Source organism: Nelumbo nucifera, chromosome 5 (assembly GCF_055504915.1).
Source record: "Nelumbo nucifera cultivar China Antique chromosome 5, China Antique-T2T, whole genome shotgun sequence".
Lineage (NCBI taxonomy): Eukaryota > Viridiplantae > Streptophyta > Magnoliopsida > Proteales > Nelumbonaceae > Nelumbo > Nelumbo nucifera.
The window spans coordinates 74,539,939-74,562,847 of record NC_142653.1 but is presented as its reverse complement, the minus strand read 5'-3'; the positions used below and the strand labels follow the sequence as shown (position 1 = coordinate 74,562,847).

The 22,909-nt window shown below is 38.8% G+C and overlaps 1 protein-coding gene across 1 annotated transcript in view; it reads right to left on the bottom strand.

The window, feature by feature from the left end:
• Positions 1–22,909, bottom strand: part of GDPD4 (PLC-like phosphodiesterases superfamily protein) — a 62,945-nt gene that overhangs the window by 30,054 nt on the left and 9,982 nt on the right. Inside the window, exons 3-4 of the mRNA XM_010254089.3 lie at positions 18,806–18,903; positions 9,280–9,340 (exon numbers count right to left, since the gene is read on the bottom strand). Of these exons, the coding sequence (XP_010252391.1) occupies positions 9,280–9,340; positions 18,806–18,903 (159 nt within the window). The remainder of the gene's footprint in view (positions 1–9,279; positions 9,341–18,805; positions 18,904–22,909) is intronic.

The window sequence follows — 22,909 nt, the reverse complement described above, 5'->3', positions numbered from 1 at the left end:
AAAAAATGTTTGTTTTACTGAGGACTACTTCAAACAAAAAAGCCTCAAAGTAAGGTGGTATAGGGTTGCCCCAGACCTCTTTCACAGGGAAATTAGCCACTGTAGAAAAAGACCAAAGAAGAGCATCAAAGAAAGAAGTGCATGAGAAGTTGAGAACACCAGAAGGAGGTGACCAACTCCGACAGTCCATTAAAAAGTTATCCAAGAAAACAGAAGCCAAAAAGGAAAGTAAATCGATCAATGAAGACAATTTCCCCTTCTCTAAACCAAGGTCCCAAGCCACCACATAGGAAGAGGGAACTCGGAATTTGAATTGGAAATAGGTTCCTGATGCTAGGAAGAAAGAGCATACAAAGAAGGAAATTTGGTTTTAAGTTGCCCATCCCCAATCCATAAGTATTCCCAAAACAAAATTTTCTAGCCAGTCCATGCATCATATCTGATATGGTTTAAAAATGGAAGAGAGGATGCAATGGATAGATTTCCAAAGAGAAGCAGTAGAAGACCTAGGAGATAACTTGGCATCCCAATTGTTGCTCGACGGTCCGTTAATGCTAATAATAACCTTGTGCTACAACCTGTTCTGCTCTAGAGGCAATCTCCACAACAATTTCTCTAGTGAAGTAATGTTCCTAAATGCTCTACCCACTTCAACTTGTTTGTCATGCTTTTCCTTGTCTCTGGCATTCTCCCAATCAATAATAAGGTGGTGATCTAACTCTTCCCATAGTCCTAGTGTAGCAAAATATGTTGCAACACTCATATCTCCTTGCCTCAAGGCAGCAATGTCTTGATTCAGTCTGCAAATTCTGGCATTAATCTTTTTCTGCCCATAGGTTTTAGAAACTTTTTCCCATATCTTGGCAGCCGTGGAGAAATGTTGAACAGTCCTAGCTACTCTTGGAGTCATTGAGGCAAGTAGCCAGGACATAACTGTAGCATTCTCCTTGCGCCAAGCTGCATATTCAGCACTCCCCACTTCGGGTTCCTTCTTCTGCCCGTCCAAGTAACCAGTGAGTTCCCGGGATGTGATGAAAAGCATGGCTGAGACAGACCATTCTCTGAAGTTGTACTCATCCAACAACACACTTGTGATCTGTAGGCTGTGCAGATTTGGATTCTCCAAATTAGGAGACCTCCCACAAGCCCTAACATCTCTAGAAGACACTTCCCCGGATATGGAAGACATCTTCTCTTACTCGTAAATGTCAAGACTATAAACACAATATATAGTGAACTGGTTCACACTTACAGAACTTGCTGCACTGTAAACTCAGTCCTGAGACCCCGACACAGAGCTGAAACACTAAGTACTACACTGCACACTGTGCCCTAATTACTGCTGTCACGGATTATAATCTGTTGTGCTACCTTCTGTTGTGTTCTAATCATTGCTGCCGCAGCCTGCAACTTGCTGTATTGGCTTCTACTGTGTGCTAAGCACTGCTATCGCAGGTTATAACCTCACCCACGAACAGTTCTAGGACTGTTGAGATTAGTCCTTCCGCCTAGATTTGTTCTACACAGATCTATCTTAGCCGAATGGCTACAGTCTGCTGTACTACGTCTATTAGGGCATCAGCCTCTGGATCTAACTCCCCTTGGGCCCTACAACCAAGGGAAACCCTAGATGAAGGTCCAGTTGTGTTCTACGACCAACCCTAGGGTTTCTTCGCAGCAACCAAAAAAAAAAAGTGAGAGAGTTAAATGCGAGTAGAAGAGGCGGCTGCTGTAACCAGTCAAAAGATTAGTGCTCTGATACCATGTTTGCTGAAATAGAGCTATCGAATGAGAGGAGAAGAAGAAGAAGAAGAAGATATGAGATGGGCGGCAGAATATTCTCAGCCAACCCTAATCTATTATATATAAGAACATTACATAATGTTACATAAATAGACCAGAATGCCCCTGATTAGTGATGGGACACCTAGTCAAAATAAACACTAAATAAGATTAGGCCCAGTAACTAAGGCCCAGTAACTAAGGCCCAATAACTAATGACTTAAGACCCAACAAAGATAAACATACAAATTAAGACTGCCGAACCAACAGATATATCATAGGCTTTCTCCAGATCCAACTTGCAAATAAAATCTTTTCTCTTCGTTTTTTCTTCTTTCCTCCACAATCCACAAATTCATTGGCAATGAGAATTTGTATCAACTATTTGTCCCCCTTGTACAAATGCACCTTAGAATGGGGATATTATATAAGGTAGAACCTTCCTACTCCTTAGAGATAGAATCTTAGAGGCTTCTCACCAAATTGATGGAACTAAAAGGTCTTTTGGGTGGCAAGCCCTAGTCTTCTTAGGAACCAAAGCAATGAAAGTTGTTTTTGGCCCTAAATTTATTATTCCCATGTCAAAGAATTCATTGAAAACCTCCAACAAATCTAGCTTTAATATATCCCAACAATCTTGATAAAAAGCTATAATCAAAACCATCAAGGCCCAAAGCTTTTGATCTTTCCATAGAAAAGACTACATATTTAATCTATTATAACTCAAACTTAGACTCTAAAAGCTCTTCCTACTCCCTACTCAAAACATCCCACTCTAGGTCAGGGAGCTCTACCCTATCCACCTCTTCATAGCAGAAGATAGTCTTGAAGTGATTCACAAATGCACCTAAACATGGTAAAAAATTTGAAATCATTGATTGACAACTTCGTGAAAATCTCAAATTTGAGAATAAATTGGAATAAAGTGGAATTATCGGAATCAACTGGGAAGAAGGGGAACTTCCAAGCTTTGCAGAGGTGCTGGATTATGAAGTTAGAAATTGAACTATAGCATATCTGTTGGAAGGGTAAGGATCCATCATATGGATGGCCAAACCATGCTAGATGGCTGAGCAAAATTTTAAAAATTTCCTAATCTTTCTGGGAATCAAATTCCCTATGTTTTGAAAAACTACATTTTTCAGGATTGATCTTGCATTGAACCATACCAGATTTGAAACCAAACAAAAGAGGGAGATGCATACCTGATATGGATACCACAAATGCAGATCCCAAGGTGGAAGTTCACGCCCAAATCAGTCCTAAAAAGAGCCTCCACTGAAGATGGCATAGTGTATAGGTGAAGTTGATTCAGCAACACAATTTTCAGCAAAGCTGAGATCCAACTGCTTGGATCAAACTAAGGATGATGAGCCTGATATTCCCTGAATTTTTCTTGGAAAAATCAGAGGAAAAATTATCTAAATCAGTCCCAGATAGCTGATGTTGAACTGGGGAAAAACTAGGAGACAAAAGGGTGCAGAGAGAACCAGAAATTGCAAAACTATGAAGCTGTCTTGGACTGGTCTGCCCCCTCCTCTTTTATAATCTCTTATGGAGCTATCTCCTAATTAGATTATGAGATAATCCAAATCTAAATCAGATCTGGACTCTAATTAGAGATATACTTTATCTTCTTATAAGATTAGGTGCTCCATACCTAGATCCAAACCCATACTCACCCCATGGCAATTGCCATGTGCCATCTTAATTAACATATTGTGAACGTCAGGAAAATGCCCACGGCAGTTCACTTCATGGCCAAATATATGGAGTCACCACCCATAAAAAATAAATAATTGGGAGTGATGGGCTTCCCGGGTTTAAATTTCACAAAGCATTTGGGATTAACAGTGACTCCACACTATTCGGCCAGGACAAGGCTATTCAGGGTAAGCTGAGAGGGAGAGAGGGAAGGGGTTAGGCACCCCTCTCTCCGGTCAGTGTGAATACTAAAATTCCCTCTTTGCACTTTAAACAATAAGCACTTTCAGAATTGAATTAAGGGCCTGCATTCCCTCGGATTGAAAGTTTAAGGTGACTATGGATTCATTGCTCTCCTCCTTTAGGCCAAACCCCTTTTGGACACAAGGGCCTGAGCAAAAGGGTGAGATTCACCCCTTTTCTGTCAGGACCCCCGCCTTCGGACTCAGCTGCCTGACCACGAGGTATTGAAAGACTGAACCCGTCACCTCCTTCGAATAGAGGAGACTACAGGCACTCCCGAACGAGCAGGAATAAAGTGAATAACGAACACAATATCAGATGCCAAGAAGAAGAAAAACTTTCCAAAACAAAAAAAAAGAAAAGAAAAGAAGAAGAAAGAAAGAATAATAAAGTAAATAACAAGCACAATACCTATGTGGCCTTTATTTTTAGGGAAAAATAGGGTTGCTGCTATTGGAACCCGAACTTGAATTTGTGAACGAGATAACAGAGGAAAGTAGATGTTCGATCAGAGGTTTGCTCGAATCCTACTGAAAGAGGCTGCATTAAGGTGTGAAGACGAGAGTGGTGCTTGTTGGACTCCATCTGCTCTCATCGAAGAGGACGATGAATATCGACTTTGGCTCTCTCTTTCAAAAGACTCTTCTCTCCCTTTGCACGCTCTCTCCTCCTCTCTCTGGCTCGAAAACCCCTCTACCGACTTCTCACTTTCACTCAGGCTCTCCCTTCTTTTCGCTCAGCCAGAGACTTCCTCCATCTTCTCTTCGTTCTCTCTCTCCCTAGGCTTATCCTTCTCTCACCCTACTTTAGGTCGATAGAACTCTCTCTCTCTTCAAGCCCCCTTCAACCCCTTTCTCCCTCATCTCTTTCTCTCCTATCGCTAGGGGTGAGCAAAAAAAACCAAAAAACCGAACCGGCCGAAAAAACCGACCAAAACCGAATCAAAAAATTGGTTAACCGAACTGATTGGTTTGGTGCTTTTAAAAAACTGAAGGTAGCGGTTCGGTTTTGGTTAACCAATATAGAAAAGCAGCAGTTAACCGAACCGACCGGTATACATATATTCTATATATTTTATATATTTTTTTTATATATTATAAATTAATAAATATGCATTATATATATATAAATATATATATATATATATATATTTATAATATATGATATATTATATATTAATTAAAATATAATATTTTATATATATTTTTAATTTTTATTATATATTGATATATATTTTTATAATATATATTATAAAAATTGAAAAACCGAAAAACTGACGAACTGAACCAACGGTTAACCGACTAGTTTCAGTTTGGTTTCGGTTACCGATTTTCCAAAAACCAGTAGTACCGATTCGGTCCTAAAAAAAGCCCTATGATTCTGTTAACCGAACCGTGAGCACCCCTACCTATCGCTCTCAAATAGGGGTGCAAGTCGGGCAGGTTGGTCCGGGTTAATAGTCAACCCAAGCCTAACCCTAAAATTTGGGCTTAAGGCCCGAGCTCGAGGTCAAGCCTGATTTTCCAACCCGAGCCCAGCCCACCTTGTAATTTGATGCACTCGGGTAAGGCTCGAGCCCGGGCCGGGCTCGGGTTGGTCAATGAATCCACTCTAAAATTATACCTATATAAATATATTTATACAAATATATATGCATATATTTATGTATGTATGTATGTATGTATGTAAATATGTATGCAAAATATCTATACAAATAGTATATATACAAATATGTATGTATATATATGTAAATATTTATGCAACATTTACATATATACACATATAGGTAGCCCTTAGGCTACCTAAGGGCTGGGCCTGGGCCCGAGCCTAGCCCATGTAAAATCACGGGTTAGGCTAGTTCGGGCTCAGGTTCGGCCTGCCCAAGTTGCAACCCTACTCTCAAAGGAGCTTCTCCTTTCTCTCAGTCGCTCTCTCTCACCTATTCAACTTGGATACCCCTGAGCTTCTCTTCCCTCTCACTGTTTTTCCCCTTACCAACTCCCTTTTTCTTGGGAAGGGAGCCTCCTATTTATATAGGAGGGAGGGGAAGGTTCTGCCAACTTTCATGATGGAAGGGGGGTTTCCAGCAAGTTAAGGTTTAAAGGAATTTTGGGATCTAAAGGGCAATTTCATAATCTTTGGACAATTTGGTAATTTGATAACTTCGAGGGAATTTTGGTGATTTGGGGTTTGAAGGTACAGGTTTAAAGAGGTATTCGGATAATTTAGGGAATGAAGGGCATTTTGGTAATTTAGTTCTAAAGGATATTTTGGTAATTTGGGAAGGAGGGGTATTTTGGGAATTTGGGTAAGGGATTTTGGTAACTTTTGGAAAAAAGTGGTAATTTTGGTAATCAAGTCAAGGGTATTTTGGGAATTTGGTCAAGGGTATTTTGGGGAATTTGGTAAAGGGGGATATTTTGGGAATTTGGACAAGGGGTATTTCATGAATTTGGAAGGTGTATTTTGTTAATTTTGGATTTGAAGGGTATTTTGGTAATTTGGCCCAGGGCATTTTGGGAATTAGGAATTTAGGGTATGAGGGGGATTTTGGTGGTAGTTTTGGGCATTTGAAATGGATATTTTGGTAATTTTGGTCAAAGGGTATTTTGGGAATTTGGGTGAGGGTAATTCTGGTATTTGGTGTAAGGGGTAATTTGGGAATTTTGTTAGGGGTATTTTGGTAATTGATCCAAGTGATATTTTGGGAATTTGGTGCAAGGGGTAATTCAGGAATTTGGTGCAAGGGGTAATTGGGAATTTTGTTAGGGGTATTTTGGTAATTTTGAGAAAATGGATCAAACTATGTCTTTTGGTTCAATGGCGAGGATTTTTGGGCCATCAAATGGAGGGTTGAGATGGGTTTGGCTACGGAGTGAGGTGAATTGGAGTTTAGGCGGTGGACTGAGCAAAAATTGGGTGCTGACACATTAATTGTGGTCCTTAGGCCCATCAGCTTTAAGGCTCACGACCCAAGGTGTTGCATGACCAACTTAAGCCTGATTTGTATGGTGTGGGACCCCACAATGACCTCACATAAGTCTACATGGGTTCGGCCCAGCCTTTGTGATAAGGCTTGGCTGAATTCACTACTAAACGCAGTGAACCCCTGAGCACATCTCAATGGGCTTAATATGGACACAACATTTACACTTAAATGATCCTTGAATTCAGCCATCCTATGAAGATCCAAGGATAATGGACTTAAGTAAGATAAAGCCCATCAGGTAATCAGCCCTATAATGGTCTCTTACACTTAACCTCTCGGCCCATAATGATTGCAACACTGCCCGACAAGGAAGGACCTCTCCCCTAGCTGCAAGGTACAACATCACATGCTCAGATGGATCTCGGTAATTAAAACCTTTTGCAAACATTTTTCATAAAACATAACATATATATCATATAAATATATTTTGCAAAACCAAATCTCAAACACAGTTGAAATCCACTGCCGACAGTTTAGGTTTCCATCAGAGAGAGTGTAAGCCCTATCATTCACTTTGTTCGACAAAGAAGCCAATCCTATTGCTATGACCACCCACTTAGATGAATTCTCAGAATGCCCCAACATACTTAGGTTTTGACCCTTGATGGATCTCACTAATTGGCATATCAAAGACAACCTAATCCAACACTTAGTGTAGTGCCATAATCAAGTCTAGGGGTTATGTGTAACTTTCCAATTTTACCCATCAATCTCCAAGGCCTAGGGCATAACTGAAAAATAGTCCGGGTTCAGTGTTTCGTCCAAACACAAATCATCTTTCACACATTCCAAAAACCATTCTGCCAATTTGTCATTAGTTTTCCTCTTCAAATAATAATTTCCTTGGAGAGTTTCACCCATGTTATTTCTCTTCCAACAATATTTCTTTCTGATAGAGTGCCACTGGTTTCCTCAGAAAGTGCCACTGTTGAGGAAGGGTTTCAGTGGATTGGCACCAGTTCTACTAATTAGGGTTCAAACAGGAGAATGGGTCGGTGTTCACCCACACTTGAACATAAAACGAACAAAATAAATTAATTTTTTTCTTTTTGTTTGCTAAATATGACCAAATGACAGCCAAGGTTAAAAATGTCAAATTGAATTTCTGTTAAACCAGGTGCAAACTACACTTCCCCATTTACATCCAATCTAGATACCGCATTTTTCCATCTACTTCCTAAAGCTAGGATGTTAAATAATTTGGTGTTTCCATCACCTTCTAGCAGCTAGCAGCCACTTGCATCTAGATTTCTGCATCCAGTGGATTTCATCATGTCTTAGAATCGTCCCCAGTTCTGTTTTTAATTGGATGCTCTCTTCCCTTCCATTGTTGCCTAATAATCGTTGATTCTCTCTGGTATCCAACTCCTGAATCATCTTACAAATTCTTTTCGTTTTCTCCTCTATTCTACCAAAGATCTCCCTGTTCCAACATTTCACTTTCTCCTTCAACTTTTGCAATTTCTTTGAAAAACCACAAGCCTCTTCCACCATGTGTCTCACCCCCTTCTTCCCACCATTCCTTGACCAATATTTTCAAACCCAAGATATTCTAGACACATGTTCTAAAATCTAAAAGGTGAAGGACCTTCTTTCAACAATTGATCTTTATGACATCTAATGACACCAAACATTGAAGTGATTTAAAGGCCCATAATTTAACAATATGGCACTGAACAAAGTCAAAGGTGGAATAGGGATTCATATAGCCAACTCCATATAGGGCAAGGTATAGTTCAAGCTGGCTTGAAGTGGTAATCATGTCTATTAGGTGCGTGATAACATTGCCACTTCACATATCTGAAATATCGTCACCAACTTACGTTATAATATCCTTGTACTCACAAAGTGCCGGTAGTGTCCATTGGTGATGAACATGTCAATTCTAGTAAAATTCCATGGCAGTACCCATGGAAAAGGAAATATGACATCAAGATATTAGAAAATTTATGGACATTTTAAACCATACTTTATTGTGATAACAAGGCAGCAATTAACATCACACAAAATCTAGTCAGGCATGACTGCACCAAGCATATTGAGGTGGATCATCATTTCATTAGAGATAGGGAGAGGGTGTTTATCTGGAGAGGTGTGCCTGAAGTAAAGACAGATCAGCAGTTCGCAGATGTTTTTACTGAGGGAGTTGTCAGCTGAAGCAATAGGCAACTCTTAGCAAGTCGGGAATGCTACATATCTACTCCAAACTTGAATTGACAGGCAGACCACTATAATTTGTTATTAGGCCATTATCCTTTGTGTTTTATTGTTTCCACCCTATTAAGGGCATAGGTGCAATAATGCCTTTACTTTATGATTGATACCATCCCCATGACTTGGAGTGCTCTTCCCTCCACTCTTCACTCCCTCCTTGTTACAGCCTCCTCTCTAAATATTTCCTTTTTTCTGCATTATTTTTAATTTTGCTTGTTGTTAAATTAAATAAGTTTCCCATTTATTCAGATGAACTAGATGGTGAAGAATTAATATCATCAAATAGAGTCATTACCTACAAAAGTGCTTTAATAAATTGGGAATAAAGGTAGCCAGCAAAATCTGACCTCTTTACTGCTTAAATTTCCAACTTTTACAGTGTTGTTACCGGATATCCGCTGCAAATCCCTGCCTGTGCCATGTGAGGATTATCTCTTCTTGTAGTTTCATGAAATAATTGTAGTAATGACAATATAGAATATGATACAAAGGAAACAAAAACATACAAAAAAATAAAGACAAAATATAGCATACCAAAATCAAGCATCGAGTCTAATGCTATCAAGCAGGTTTTTTTCCTTTTTATCTTGTAACCTTTTGACAAGAAAATAAAACCATGCTTGCTAAAAGTAGTTATCTAGGGCATGTCCTATGACTCTGAAAAGTCATGGTTGTTAAGGCACCTCACCTGAACATCTTGACTTATGGAAACAAGGTACCTGTCTAAGATAAGGCACTTGCCCAACAAAAAAGACAAGACGGATACCCTATTAAAATATATTCATATTGCTACATCTTACTATATCCAAGGGTTTTGAGAAGAGGAAGAGAAAGGAAGAAAAGTCTAAAGAGGTATCTTTTTTTCTCTAATCACTCTCCCTTACATTAAATAAAACAGCAGCTACCCTTGTTCCTTTCTCTTTTACTTATTCTCTATTTTAAATTTTTTGATATAAAATTATAGCCTTATTTAGTTGATAATTTGATATGAAATCTCTATTAAATACTTATTATATTAGTATTATTTTTTAAAGTATTCAAATTAGTATAATTAAAATACTATTGTCATAGATATGATTATTTCCATGTTTTGAGATAATATTTAATGTTCTTAATAAAGAAAAGACAAAATCTATGGTGCATGTACTGCATGTGAAGCAATAAACATGAAGCAGTGATAAAACAGCATGTCACAGTTGACATCTTTACCATTGTACTCTAAAGAAAATTTCTATTTTATAAATTAATGTGCATGCTGTGTATAAAACTATTGAACTAAGCAAATTTTAGTTATTTATTTTATGAAATTCGTATCACCTAGGCAAATAGGCACCCCACTGTTGCCCAAAATCACCTAGATGCCTTGACAACTGAAACTATTAGAACATGTCTCTAAAGTCAATAGAAATTTTCAATTTTAGGCAACAAAGAAAAATAAAAGAAGCCTTCAAATTTCAATTCATATTTTTTGTTATTTTAATAAACACCTTTAATATATTACTGCAGTGTCAATAGAAAATTTAAGCACATACTATTGTGCACAAGTTCGGTTACATAAAAACATAAAACAGTACATAGATGAAACTTGATATTACAGTATAAAAAATGGGGAACTTCAGAAAACTTTCAGACAAGGGTAGCAGCAATGCTTAACATAGAAAACAATGATTTTTTCCAAACATAAAGCTAAATATTAGTTTATATATTGTATAAGTAAATTATTCAGTTGACCTATTAGAATCATTTGCACTTTGTATGAGTTTAAATTTTGCTTGAACTCACTCTATCATGTAGTTTTGATAATTAGGAACAAAAAAACAAAGATTATTTATCAAAAAACAAAACATAGAAAACAAAGATTAACAAAGAAGCCAATGGGTGAAGTTCCAACAAGTAAAAATTAAAAAAGAGTGAATTTTCTTGCAATTCAAGAAATCAGAGATTGCTACCTATTCTATTATGCTAAAATCCCCAAATTGATATGGACATGGACCTCTCCATTTTCCTAAGTTAAAGGCCATGGATAGATACGGATACAAGTATACCAATTAATATGTAGATACAGCATCCACTTGAAAGCCAGAAGCTCCAATTAAGTACTTTGTAGGGCCCATGAGCAACAAAATGGTGGTTCAAAATCCTTCTTCATATTCCCTCTTTAATGTAAAGACAGTTTAATTACCCATTGTGTTTCCATCTCGAGAACTGGGCTCAAATGAGATTTCAGATTCAGAAGAGCATTGAATTACTAAAATATACCATTTATATTTTACGACTGTGGTGGAGGAGATATGCCACTAAAGGACAAAATCCCTTCTTCGTATTCCCTCCTTAATGCAAAGAGAGTTTAATTACCAATTGTATTTTCATCTCTAAATCTAGGCTGAACTGAGATTTGAGATTCAGAAGAACATCAAGGGATAATGAAATTCCAGAAGCACTTTGTTTTTGAATTCTTCAAGGGTTGTTGTCTTGACCATCTTCTTTGGACTCTAGTGTTTGGTCAATTTCCACATCAAGCTTGTTATTATGTGTCTCATTCTTTAAGACCTTAAGTTCTAGTACTCCTAATCTGATTTCTTTTCCTATGAAGCACTGAGGCAGTATGGGAAGGACCATCTCCTCCAAAGGTGAGGGCTTTCTATTAAGGCTCCATTTGTTTGACGATTTTTAGCGAGGGGTAAGTTGGTCAACCAGGTAATTGACCACGATCCGAGCATTCATTTGTTGCACTATTGAGTATCAGTTACCCAGGTAGCTAATACCTTCCTAGAGGGTGGGCAAGCAACTTACCTGTGTACCAATAACACTCTCTCCCTCCCGCATCTCTCTTTGCATGAGTAATTTATATCACACAAGAACGTCGGAACAGAACTTACCTGAACATGTTTTACCTAGGAAACACTTGCCTGGGTAAACTTACCCAGGTAAGTGAAAATGAATGGGGACTAAGTAGTACATATGGAAATAAACATCTATCATGAAGGCCCTCTTCTTGCTTATCACCATATATGTGCTTTCCCTGTAGAGCAAGTTCTGAGCCTTCTAACCACCTATCTATCTCCCATACCTTTTGTCCAGCACATGGGAGCTTTCTTTCTTTTTCTGGGTATAGGTAGAGTCCTCCAATGACTATAATAAACCTTTTCGACAGTGCTTTCTTTTCAACATGACCGAAGAAGGGAAAGACATTCTCAAGATGAACAACGGCAGCTATACTGTGGGCTGTATAGGAAGGAACACCAGTTTCTCAAGAAAATAGAAGATGTGAGTGAGAAAGAGAGAGAGAGAGAGACGACAAGAGAAGAGAAATGTTATCATGATTCGAGAGTGATAAGAGAGAATATAGGAGAGATAAGATAAAAGATGGTAGAGAAGAAGAAAATTAGGGCTTCAAACCACAACAAATCTTACTCTCTCAATGAGAGAGATGCTTCATATTATAACTACAACTCAAATTATAAAGCAGTCCTCAATGAGAAGATATTATATTAAAATCCTTGATTATAAGTTTTCTTCCTAAATTACCCCCTTTCTTCATGCATCATATAGTTTGTACACTCCAACATTCCCCCATCAAGCCAAAACATTATAACCTTGGTAGCAAGTCAAACAAGTCTTCTAAGAAACTCTCGAACAAGGCAACTTAAAGATTCCATGTACGGCAAGAACCAGCTCTTACACCACACCAATATAGATCCAATCAACTTGAAAACATTTGTGTAAGTATTGATACCAATGAAGCATGTAAGTTGTGGGACAACAACATGTTAGGAATGGAGCTTCTGTTTGAAGACTCCTCTAGCAAGACTTCTTTGGTACCAAGAGAAGAAGGTTATGAACTTCCTGCTTCAAACTTTGAGGTGGACTCAGGTGTAGCCGAAACAGAAAAAGAAGCAGAGGCACAATTTCAGGGTGTCTATACTTGGGATTTTCGTCTCAACATTGACCTAAGTAAAAAAGCACAAGAGGAATGATCAACAAATGCTGTCCTTGTTTTATCTGACAAGGATTTCTATCCTGCGGAAAGTATACAAAGGAAGGCTTTTGCCTGATTTTGTTTTGCATTCTCCTAAAGGTTCCTCTAATGTTGTTCCTCTTGTTATTGCAGGTCCAGCCAAAGCCATACCTTCACAGAATGATTCTAAATGAAGTGGCATTGGCCTAGTGTTTGGGAAATTCTTGGATAGCAATGTAGAAGAGTGGTAAAATCATGAACCAGTGGTATATTTGGCCTTAGAAAAAGGAGTCTATGGGAGCAGGTCTAGATCACCTCACTCCCCAAGTCCGAGACCCATGTCAAAATTCCAATGGGATTCAAGAGGGAGTGGTGAAACTTAGACCAAGTAACGAAAGAGGGGGTAGAAGAAAAAAGATTAGAGGGAAGGAAAGAAGGGGGAACTAAAGTTTACTGGAGGAAGAGTGATAAGCAAAGAAAAAGAAAAAAGAGTGAGATTAAAAAACTTAAATGTGGCATAAATTATGAAAAGGAGGAAAGCAGGAGAAAGGAAAGAAGAAAAGGGGAGTGTTGATTTCAGCATTATTCCAGGGACTCTCGATCTATTGAAATGAAGATAATAAGTTGGAATGTGAGAAGTTTAGGAAGTGCAGAAAAGAGAAGGCTAATCAGGAATGTCTTCAAAAAAGAAAGACAAGTGGTAGATAGAAAATGGATAAGAAGTATCTAGGGAGCTAGGGGTCTTAACTATTCCTTTGCACCTTCGTGGGGAGCTTTAGGGAGGATTCTTACTATCTAGAGGAATGAGGAAATGGATTGTATGGAGGAGTTTCCTTAAAAATTAAAAAAGCCTCAGATGAAAGGGAGTGGGCCTTAACAAATGCTTTGTTTTTTTTTATTGGAAACGATAACTTCATTAAATAACTTTCCAGATTTAAGTACAGCTGTCAACCCCTAAGTAGGTGTTGAGCCCCAGTTATCTTTCTTACAAAACTGCCCAGAACATACTCTCCCTCACAGTCCCTTGTTTAGCCAACGTGTCAGCTAAACCATTAGCTGATCTCCTTGTCCATTTGAAACAGGCACCGATCTCCCTTGTTGTATTGTGGATTTCCCTTATGGGCTGTCTATAAATCCAGGCTCCCAACTTACCAGATTGCAGCCACTCGATCAACAATTTAGAGTCTCCCTCAATCTCAATTTGGTGTAACCCCAACTGTTTTGCATATCTTACACCTTGAAGCAAGGCCATCACCTCCGCTCTCAATGAGTCCCCCACTCCTATTGGTCCTAAAAACAAAGCCACAATTCTGCCATTTTCATCTCTGAAAACTCCTCCTATACCTGAAGGGCCCGGGTTACCTCTTGAACTCCCATCAAAATTTAATTCCACTCTTCGTTGTGTTGGTGGGGACCACAACTACTGCACAATAGGTTTCACGGAAGTTGTAGAAGCCACCACTTCTCAATTCCTGTAAATGTCTTCAACTGAGAAGTCTTTAAACAAATCCAAAGTTTTCAACCAATGAATAATCATAATAATTATCCTTTCTACAATTGCCTCCTTGAACTTCTCCACACCTTTAAAGATTCTACTATTCCTTTCTTCCCAAACTGACCATAAGATATCTGCTCTTGTGGCTCTCCACATTAATCTTCCACGCCTCTTCGGTTGCCTGAAAAAGCTTGGGTCAAAAAGGCTTGCCACATCTGGGGGAGGTGTCCACCTTACAACCAAAGATAGAAGAGAACCAAGTCCAAATAAAGCATACAAATGGACAAGAAATCAATAGGTGTGTGATCGTCTCACCAGATCCCAAGCAGAGGCTACAAACATGGGGTGATAGGCAAACATTTGGCCTTTTTCTTTGCAACAAATCTAGAGTATTGATTTTTTGGATAACCACCTCCCAACAAAAAGCCTGAACTTTTGGGGGTATAGGCTGACACCAATTCTCCTTCGAAGGAAAGCACCTTACAAGGTTTGATGATTGAATAAGGATATCAAAAAAGGAAGAGCAAGTGAACACACCAGAAGGGGAAGGTTTCCAAATTTTACTACCCACACAAGATTGATCCAGGTAAGTTGACCCTAGAAGTTTAATTAATTCATCCACCATTGTCATTTCTAACTCCCTTAGGCCTCTCCTCAAACACAAGTCCCAAGAGTTAAAGACCGAAGTGATCACTTTTCTTTTATTTCCAGAGAGTGAATAAATAAAAGGGAACCTTTCATTAAGGGGAGTGTCTCCAACCCAAGCATCTTCCCAAAATAAGACCTTATTTCCTGAACAAGCATCAAATTTGACATAAGAAATGAAGGTAAAATACCATGAATAGCTTTCCAAGGAGAGCACCGGGAAACCCCTGGGTTGACTCTTGCATCCCAACCATTGTCTGCCAATCCATGAATGCTTAACAAATGCTAATGACCCTAATTCGTATAGAGATGGGGCCTTGTTTTGGGAGTTGTCTACTGTTAGAGGACTTTGGGAAGGGCCACAGTGTGTGTGTGTGTGTGTGTGTGTGTGCGCGTGTGGTGATTTCGATGTTATTAGATTATTGGGGAAAACAAATAACCCAAACCAAGGAATCACTACTATCATGAGGAAATTTAATGGTTTAGTTGACTCCTTTGAATTGAGAAAACTCCTATTGCAAGCGGATTTTACATGGTCAAATTTTCAATTCCCCCAACTTGCTCCAAACTAGATGGTAGGGATGTTCACGGGTCAGTTCAGTTCAGTTTCAAGCTGTTTGGCCAATTGAACCGACTTGGTCAAGCTAGGAAATTGGCCACCCAAAACCGGCCAACCACTAGTGGAAATTGACCCTACTATAAAGAATCAGTTTGGGTTGGTTTATTGGTTTGGTCGATCAGTTCAAAAGATAGACCAAAGGTGATTTTCACTATGTTTTCAATAGATAAAAACCATATATTGAATGGTTCAGTGTGAAGGAAGTAAGGTTTTCACAAGTAACAACAAATATTAAAGGGAATTATGAAAACCATTTGTTGTATATGATTGTAGAAAGGTGAGGACTGACAAAGATGAAGATCGACGAAGGTATTTGAGGATCATTCAAGGCCAGAAAGTAAGTTCATCTAGTGGAGAAAATGCAGTAAAGTTGGAACTTCCCTATCAGAGGAGGCAGTGATGCAGTAGGGCTGGAACAAACTATCAGAAGACAGAAATGATGAAGAGAGAAAGAGAGAGAGAGTAGAAAGGGTATAGAAAGAGAAAAGAGAGGGAAATCCCAAGGAATCACTGCAAGGGGTCCTAGAATCACTCTAGGGTTTTGTAGGAATCACTCCATACAGAAAACTTGCTCTAAAGAAATCTTCATTCATTCATTAGCTTCTAAAGGAAGAGAATACATCTATTTATAGAGTGACTTGTGTGGCCCGGAATACTGTTCATCATAATTACAAAAATGCCCCTCTTTGTCTTGTGCATCAAGAAACACAATAGCTTCCTATCAATTAATGCAAATAAACTGAAAATTGAAAGACAAGCACTACTAAGCTAGAGGAACAAGATGTTATAGCCCAAGCCCACATGGAACTAGTCAAAATGACGAAAATACCCATACTGTCCAAATATACAGAAATATAGAAAATTTCAGAAAATTCCAAATTTGATTCCTCAGCTCCTGCATTAGGCAAAAGGTAGGGGTGAGTTAGTGGTATAACAAACAAAAAGGGCCCAGGTCTAAGAAACAATCTCTCGTTCAGAACTGTGGTTGTAATTGGAGTTTGGTCGGGATTTGGGGAAACTCGTTTGGGTAGGGAGGGTGATCAGGTATACCTGGAAACGGAGAATAAAGGAGTAGCAAGGAAAAAAATTTTGAAGAGGTGCCTAGTTGGTTGTTCCGGTAGGAGGTTGAAGATGGAAGATTTAGAGTTTTGGGCAGCCAAAAGTTGGGGTGTAGTAGCAGGGGCCTATTCATCTTGATGTTGTGCAATAGTCCATGGAGGCAAACTGGAACAACCAAATCCCGTTCCAGGTACCTATTCATCTCCAATTAAAAAGCTAATTGGCGATAGGTACCTATTCATCTTCCCATCAAAAGTGGAGGCAGACTGGGTGTTGCGCTATACTCCGTGGAGGTTTAGGCAAGCTCGACTTGCAACCAACTGGTGGTTTGAGACAGTGGGCTGTGAGATGGTGCAGAAGAAAGAAAGCTTTCATTATCCAATAGATCTGTGAATTAAAGTGTTCGGTCTACCACTATCACTCAGGTGCCCGAGTGTTATTGAGGGAATAGGGAGCATCGGGGATTTCTAGGAACGGATGACTCAGCTGAGGAATTGAAAACTTGCAAGTGGGTTCGTATTAAAGTAAGAATGGGTGGTGAGATCCCAAAGAAAAGATTAAGATCAAGGCAGGTGACTCTACCTTCTAGATCTGGATCTGGCAAGAGCAATATGACAAGGAACAGATTGAGAAGGATGTTACCCAAAGAATTAGAAAGGATAGGATGGGCAAAATGGAGGGGTGTACTAGATTTTTACGTGATAGGCGAATACCACTAAGATTAAAAGGAAAATTCTATAAAATAGTTGTAAGGCCAGCTATGTTGTATAGAGCAAAGTGTTGGGCAGTCAAGAAACATCTCTAGAAAATGAATGTGGCAAAAACACAAATACTAAGATGCACAAGTGGATAAAAGTAAAAAGGATAGGTTTAGGAATGAAGTTATCTGTAAGAACCTAGGAGTAGCTCCAATAGGTGATAAAATGAGAGAGAATAGACTAAGATGGTTTGGGCGCATGCATAGAAGACCACCAATTGCAAAAGTTAGAAGAAGTGATTTGTACACATTGAAGGGGCTAGAAGAGCACTTGGTAAACCAAAAAGGACATGGATAGAAGTAGTAAGAAATGATTTAAGCACTAATAATTTCACAGTGGATATTGCTTTAAATAGAACCGATTTAAAAAATAGGATTTATGTAGCCGACCCCATATATTTGGGATAAGGCATGGATGTTGATAATGATGATGGGGACCCCCCAATGGCTATATTTGAAGCAGGTCCACGCAGCCCATAGCAAGCCGACTTCGTGTTGTGCCAGTGGGTCATGTAGTGTTGGGCCGCCAACTATGCTAGCATGGCCCACTTTCTCATATTGTGCCGTGCTGGCCCATGGGCCTCAAAACCCAAGCTTGACCTATGGTCGGCCCAACACAACACAAGACCGTCCGAGCTCATACCACAAGTCATTCCGAGCTTGACCTTTAAGGGGTTACGAGCCAGGCAGGCATGGCCCACACAAGCCCCTGTGTTGGCATGACACGGCCAACTACAAGTGCGGGCGGCCTGCAAAACCGTGTTGTGCCAACACGGCACAAGCCACATTACAACAAGTTAGTGAACACAAAACAGCACAGGCCCTTGGATTCATAGTCCTGCAATAAGAGAGGTTAAAAAGGGAGGCAATTAGGAGTAAACATTTGAAGGGACACTTAGATCAGTCAATAGTATTGTTGATGATTTGGAAAGACAAGGAGCAAGGATGAACCTCTCATATTTTGAGGGGAGCATAAATTTCCAAGAGGAAGTTCATAATTTGAAAGTAAAAATGCAGATGCAGTGGCGTGGATAACAGAAGCTAACCCACATAGGATGTTTTGGCACAGGTTTGTATGTGTTCATATCATTCTTTCTCATAAATATTAGTAACTTATTTGTGTACTGATCAAAGAAAGTACGAAAGGAACTAGAGAGAAGCATTCCAGATGTTAAATTTGATCCCCTAAATCTCTTCAGTGGGAAAATTAGTAAAAATTTCAGTTTTCCATTCAAGCAAACACAACAAATCAAAGTTGCTTCCATAGTCTAAATAATAGGTGAACTTTAGATTTTGCATATAGAAGTAGAATCTCTCTAAAGAAACTAACACTAACAAACCTGTCATGGAGAGCAAACAAAATTCCATCAGAAGAACGAGAAATATCAATCTCAATACAATCAACTTGAGAAAGAAGAGCAATACGATATGCAGCCATCTGCAAAGAAAAAGAGAAAGCTTGATCATCTCAGCATTACATGTATTCACGGTCTTAGTTATTTCGAAGTCAAATTATTATTTTCCATTTCATTCATTGGTAATGATGGCAGTGAATATCTGCCATTTCCAATCTAGAGTCATTATGTACTGAGATATATGAAAAGGCTTTTATACCCAGATTAGTTCAGCTTTTCTCTTCCTTGATCTAATCTTTTCTGGTTTCTGTTATGTTTGGATTCTTGAAGCAATTTAGATTTTAGATTACTCTTGAACAAGAAAACCAAGGTGGTATTCAAGCAAGAAAATAAAGACAGTTATGATGATGACCTTGATAATTATTGGAGTGTTCAAACCATAACTTTATGAAGAAAGAGGGTACTTTGGGAAGTGAAGCTATAATCAAACATTTATGTAATATCTGTCCCATTGGCTTCTTAGTAAATTAGATATTTCTAGTGTATAAATAACCATCGTTTTCATCTGAGAGAGAGAGAGATTTCTTGTGGTTTAAAACCCTAGTTTTCTTTCTCTCTTCCATCCTTTCACTTTTCTCTCCTCTCTTCTCTCATATCGCTCACAACATGGTAGCAAAGCAGGTAGACTCTGATAAGAATGATGAAGATGGCAACAATGATTATTCCATATCTATCAGTTGAGTTCAGATATGTTTGTTGAGTTTTTTGCGTTTTGATCATCCATTTTTCCTTTCCAGCTATAGTTCATCTCATCTGGTGTCTACTTGTTTTTGACTTTTCTACTATAGTTCAAATATGTTTGCTCTTCTTATCTTGTTAGGATAAACTACAATTCATCCCCCTATTTTTTGTAATCAATTTGTGTTAGGAAAAACTAATTTCTATAGTTCACAACCTGTTTTTGTTCCTATTTCCTAATCCAATCTATATTGTTGGATGAATCCCTTCCTTATTTGAGTCTAGTTTTAATAGTTCTTATCTTGTTAGGATAAACTACAATTCATCCCCCTATTTTTTGTAATCAATTTGTGCTAGGAAAAACTAATTTCTATAGTTCACAACCTGTTTTTGTTCCTATTTCCTAATCCAATCTATATTGTTGGATGAATCCCTTCCTTATTTGAGTCTAGTTTTAATAGTTCAAATCATCTCCTTTAACTACACTAGTTTGAGCTTGCCTTACATAGCCAGTTCCAAGCCAGGATAAGGAGGGTTTCATATGCCAAACTCTCATGTTCATGGATCCTCATAATTTGTCTCTTTGTGCTCATGCTAGGGCATTATGACTTAACAATATATATGGCAATGAACAGAACAGAATGGTGAAACATGATTCATGTAACCTACCCCATATAGTTGGGACCAATGTTTTAAAACATTGAGGCATGAAGTGAGGCATTCCACTACCTGGAGGTGTAAGGCATAGTAAAGAACTAAGAGGTGTAAGCCTCTTTTTGAGCCCCCTTAATAGGAGGGGGATAAGGAGGAAGAAGAGAAAGAAAGAAGGAACTCATTTTCTATATTTTTAGTAAAATATATTAAGAAGAATGAAGATGCATAAAACTAACTGAAAGGAGGGATCTTGTTGCCCCCCAGCCAAGGGGGTCCTGCCCTGGCCCAAACTTTCTTTCCCCTTCTCTTTCCTTCCCTTCACTTCCCTTTCCTTTAATTTCTTTTTTCTTTTTTTCTTCTCTTTCTTTCTTTCTCGTTTTCCCTTACCCTTATTTTCCTTTCCCTTCCTTTCTATTCTTTTTTCTTTCATTTTTTCTTTTTGCTGCCTTTTTATATGAGGTGTGCGTGAAGTGCATGAAGCCAAAAAGGGTGTATGAGGCATACACCTCAGAAGTATCAACACCTCTGGCATATGCCTCAGAGCATTTTGGGGGCGCCACACGCCACCATGTCGCGAGGCTAGTCATTGGGACCCCGTGCGGCACTCGAATGCGACGAATAAGCCTAAGCAACAAGCAACAACACAAGAAAAGGCAACAAAGATGGCACACGAATTAGAAAAAGACTACTTGTATTGCATTAATGGATGGCAAGCATAAGCACACAGTTCAGAAGTTAGGATTAATTCATCAGAAGTTCCTTTACCTGTCCCATTGCATGAAGAGGGATGTAATGGGGAGGATTGTCAGAGGTTCCGGGATTTGAGAGACTAGCACAGACGGTGGAGGCAAGTTGATTTTGGTCATCAATAGTCTAGGCCAGCCCCAATTCCTTCTGTGGATCCAGATCCAGGCACCACAGTTCCTTTATTAGATATTACAGATGAGATACCTTCCACTGTTGAACCCTAACCTCCATTGGATGACCATGACCTCCCCATTGCAGTCCGTAAAGGCAAACGCCATTGCACCACATCCACAACCTACTACATTTCCCAGTTCTTGTCCTATGATCATCTATCCCCCTCTTACAAGTCCTTTCTTGCATCCATTGCTAATATTCCCATTCCCAGAATGGTGTAGGAAGCCTTGCTAGTTCCTGAGTGGAAGGATGCAATGAAGGTAGAAATGGATGCCCTTATGAGAAACAATACTTAAGAGATATTTGATCAGCCCAAAGGGAAGAAACCAGTTGGATGTAGATGGGTGTTTACTATGAAACATAATGCTAATGATTCCATTGAAAGGTATAAGGCCCGATTAGTTGCAAACACCTTGTTTATTAAGAAAGTGGATTCTTCCTTAACCTTGCTTGCTGTATATATAGATGATATTGTAGTGACAGGGAGTGATAACAGTGAGATTGAGTCTCTTAAACAACTCCTTCATCAAGAATTTGAGGTAAAAGATCTAGGAGAGTTACGATACTTCTTGGGTATTGAGGTAGCTAGGTCCAAGCATGGGATTTTTGTTTCTCAAAGAAAGTATGTTCTTGACTTGTTGGAATAAACTGGAAAGTTGGGTGTTAAGCCTGTTGACACACCTATTGAACAGAAACACAAAATCAGTGCAGAGGATGGAGAGCCTCTTGAAGATAAAGCTATATTCCAAGGGTTAGTTGGAAAACTCCTCTATCTTTGTCCCACATGCGAACATCAGTTATGCAGTCAGTGTTGTTAGTCAGTAATATGCACCCTCCTAGAACTATTCACCTACTTGCAGTTGAGAAGATATTGGCATATTTGAAGAGGTGCCCAGGCAGAAGTGTTTTATTCAAGAATAATGATCACATGAAGATAGAAGTTTACATAGATGTTGATTAGGCTAGGTGTGTTGATGACAGAAGATTTATCTCTGGATATTGTGCTTTTGTAGGAGGTAATCTTGTCTCTTGGAGGAGTAAGAAACAAAATGTTGTTTCTTGTTCCAGTGCTGAAGCTGAATATAGGTCCATGGCAAATAGTGTAGCTGAAATTCTATGGTTGAAATCACTATTTCAGGAGTTGGGTATTGCTTATGAGAAGCCCTAAATGTTGTACTGTGATAATTAGGCTGCTATTAATATAGCTCATAATCCAGTACAACACGACAAAACTAAGCACATTGAAGTGGACCGACATTTTATCAGAGAAAGGGTTGCATCTCAAGAAATATGTCTTCCGTATATCACCTCCGACATGAAGCTTGCAGATCTTCTCACCAAGGTTGTTTCTAGGAAGAAGTTAGAGGCAGACCTATGCAAGTTGGGAATGACAAATATCTATTCCCAACTTGAGGGGGAGTGTAGAGAACACTGATGTGGTCCCCACTATGTTCATATGGCAGTAGTAGACAGTTAGTTATGTTAGTTATTTCAATTTGTTAGTTGGTAGTTTATTTCAGCCTTATGTTATTAGTTTTTCTTTTACTATTTTGCCATGTAAGTGTTAGTGTAGGGGTATTTATGTCTTTATACCAAGATTAATGTTGTTGATCTGTAATGTTGTGTTAGAACCAGTGCTCCTTACTTAAACAAGGGCACATATGTCTTTTCAATTATTTTTAATAATAAAAGTACTGCCTGGCCGACTGGGAGTCATGTTCTTTTGACTACCAGTTCGAACCAGCTTTTCTCCTTTCTCTCTTTCTCTCTTTCTTC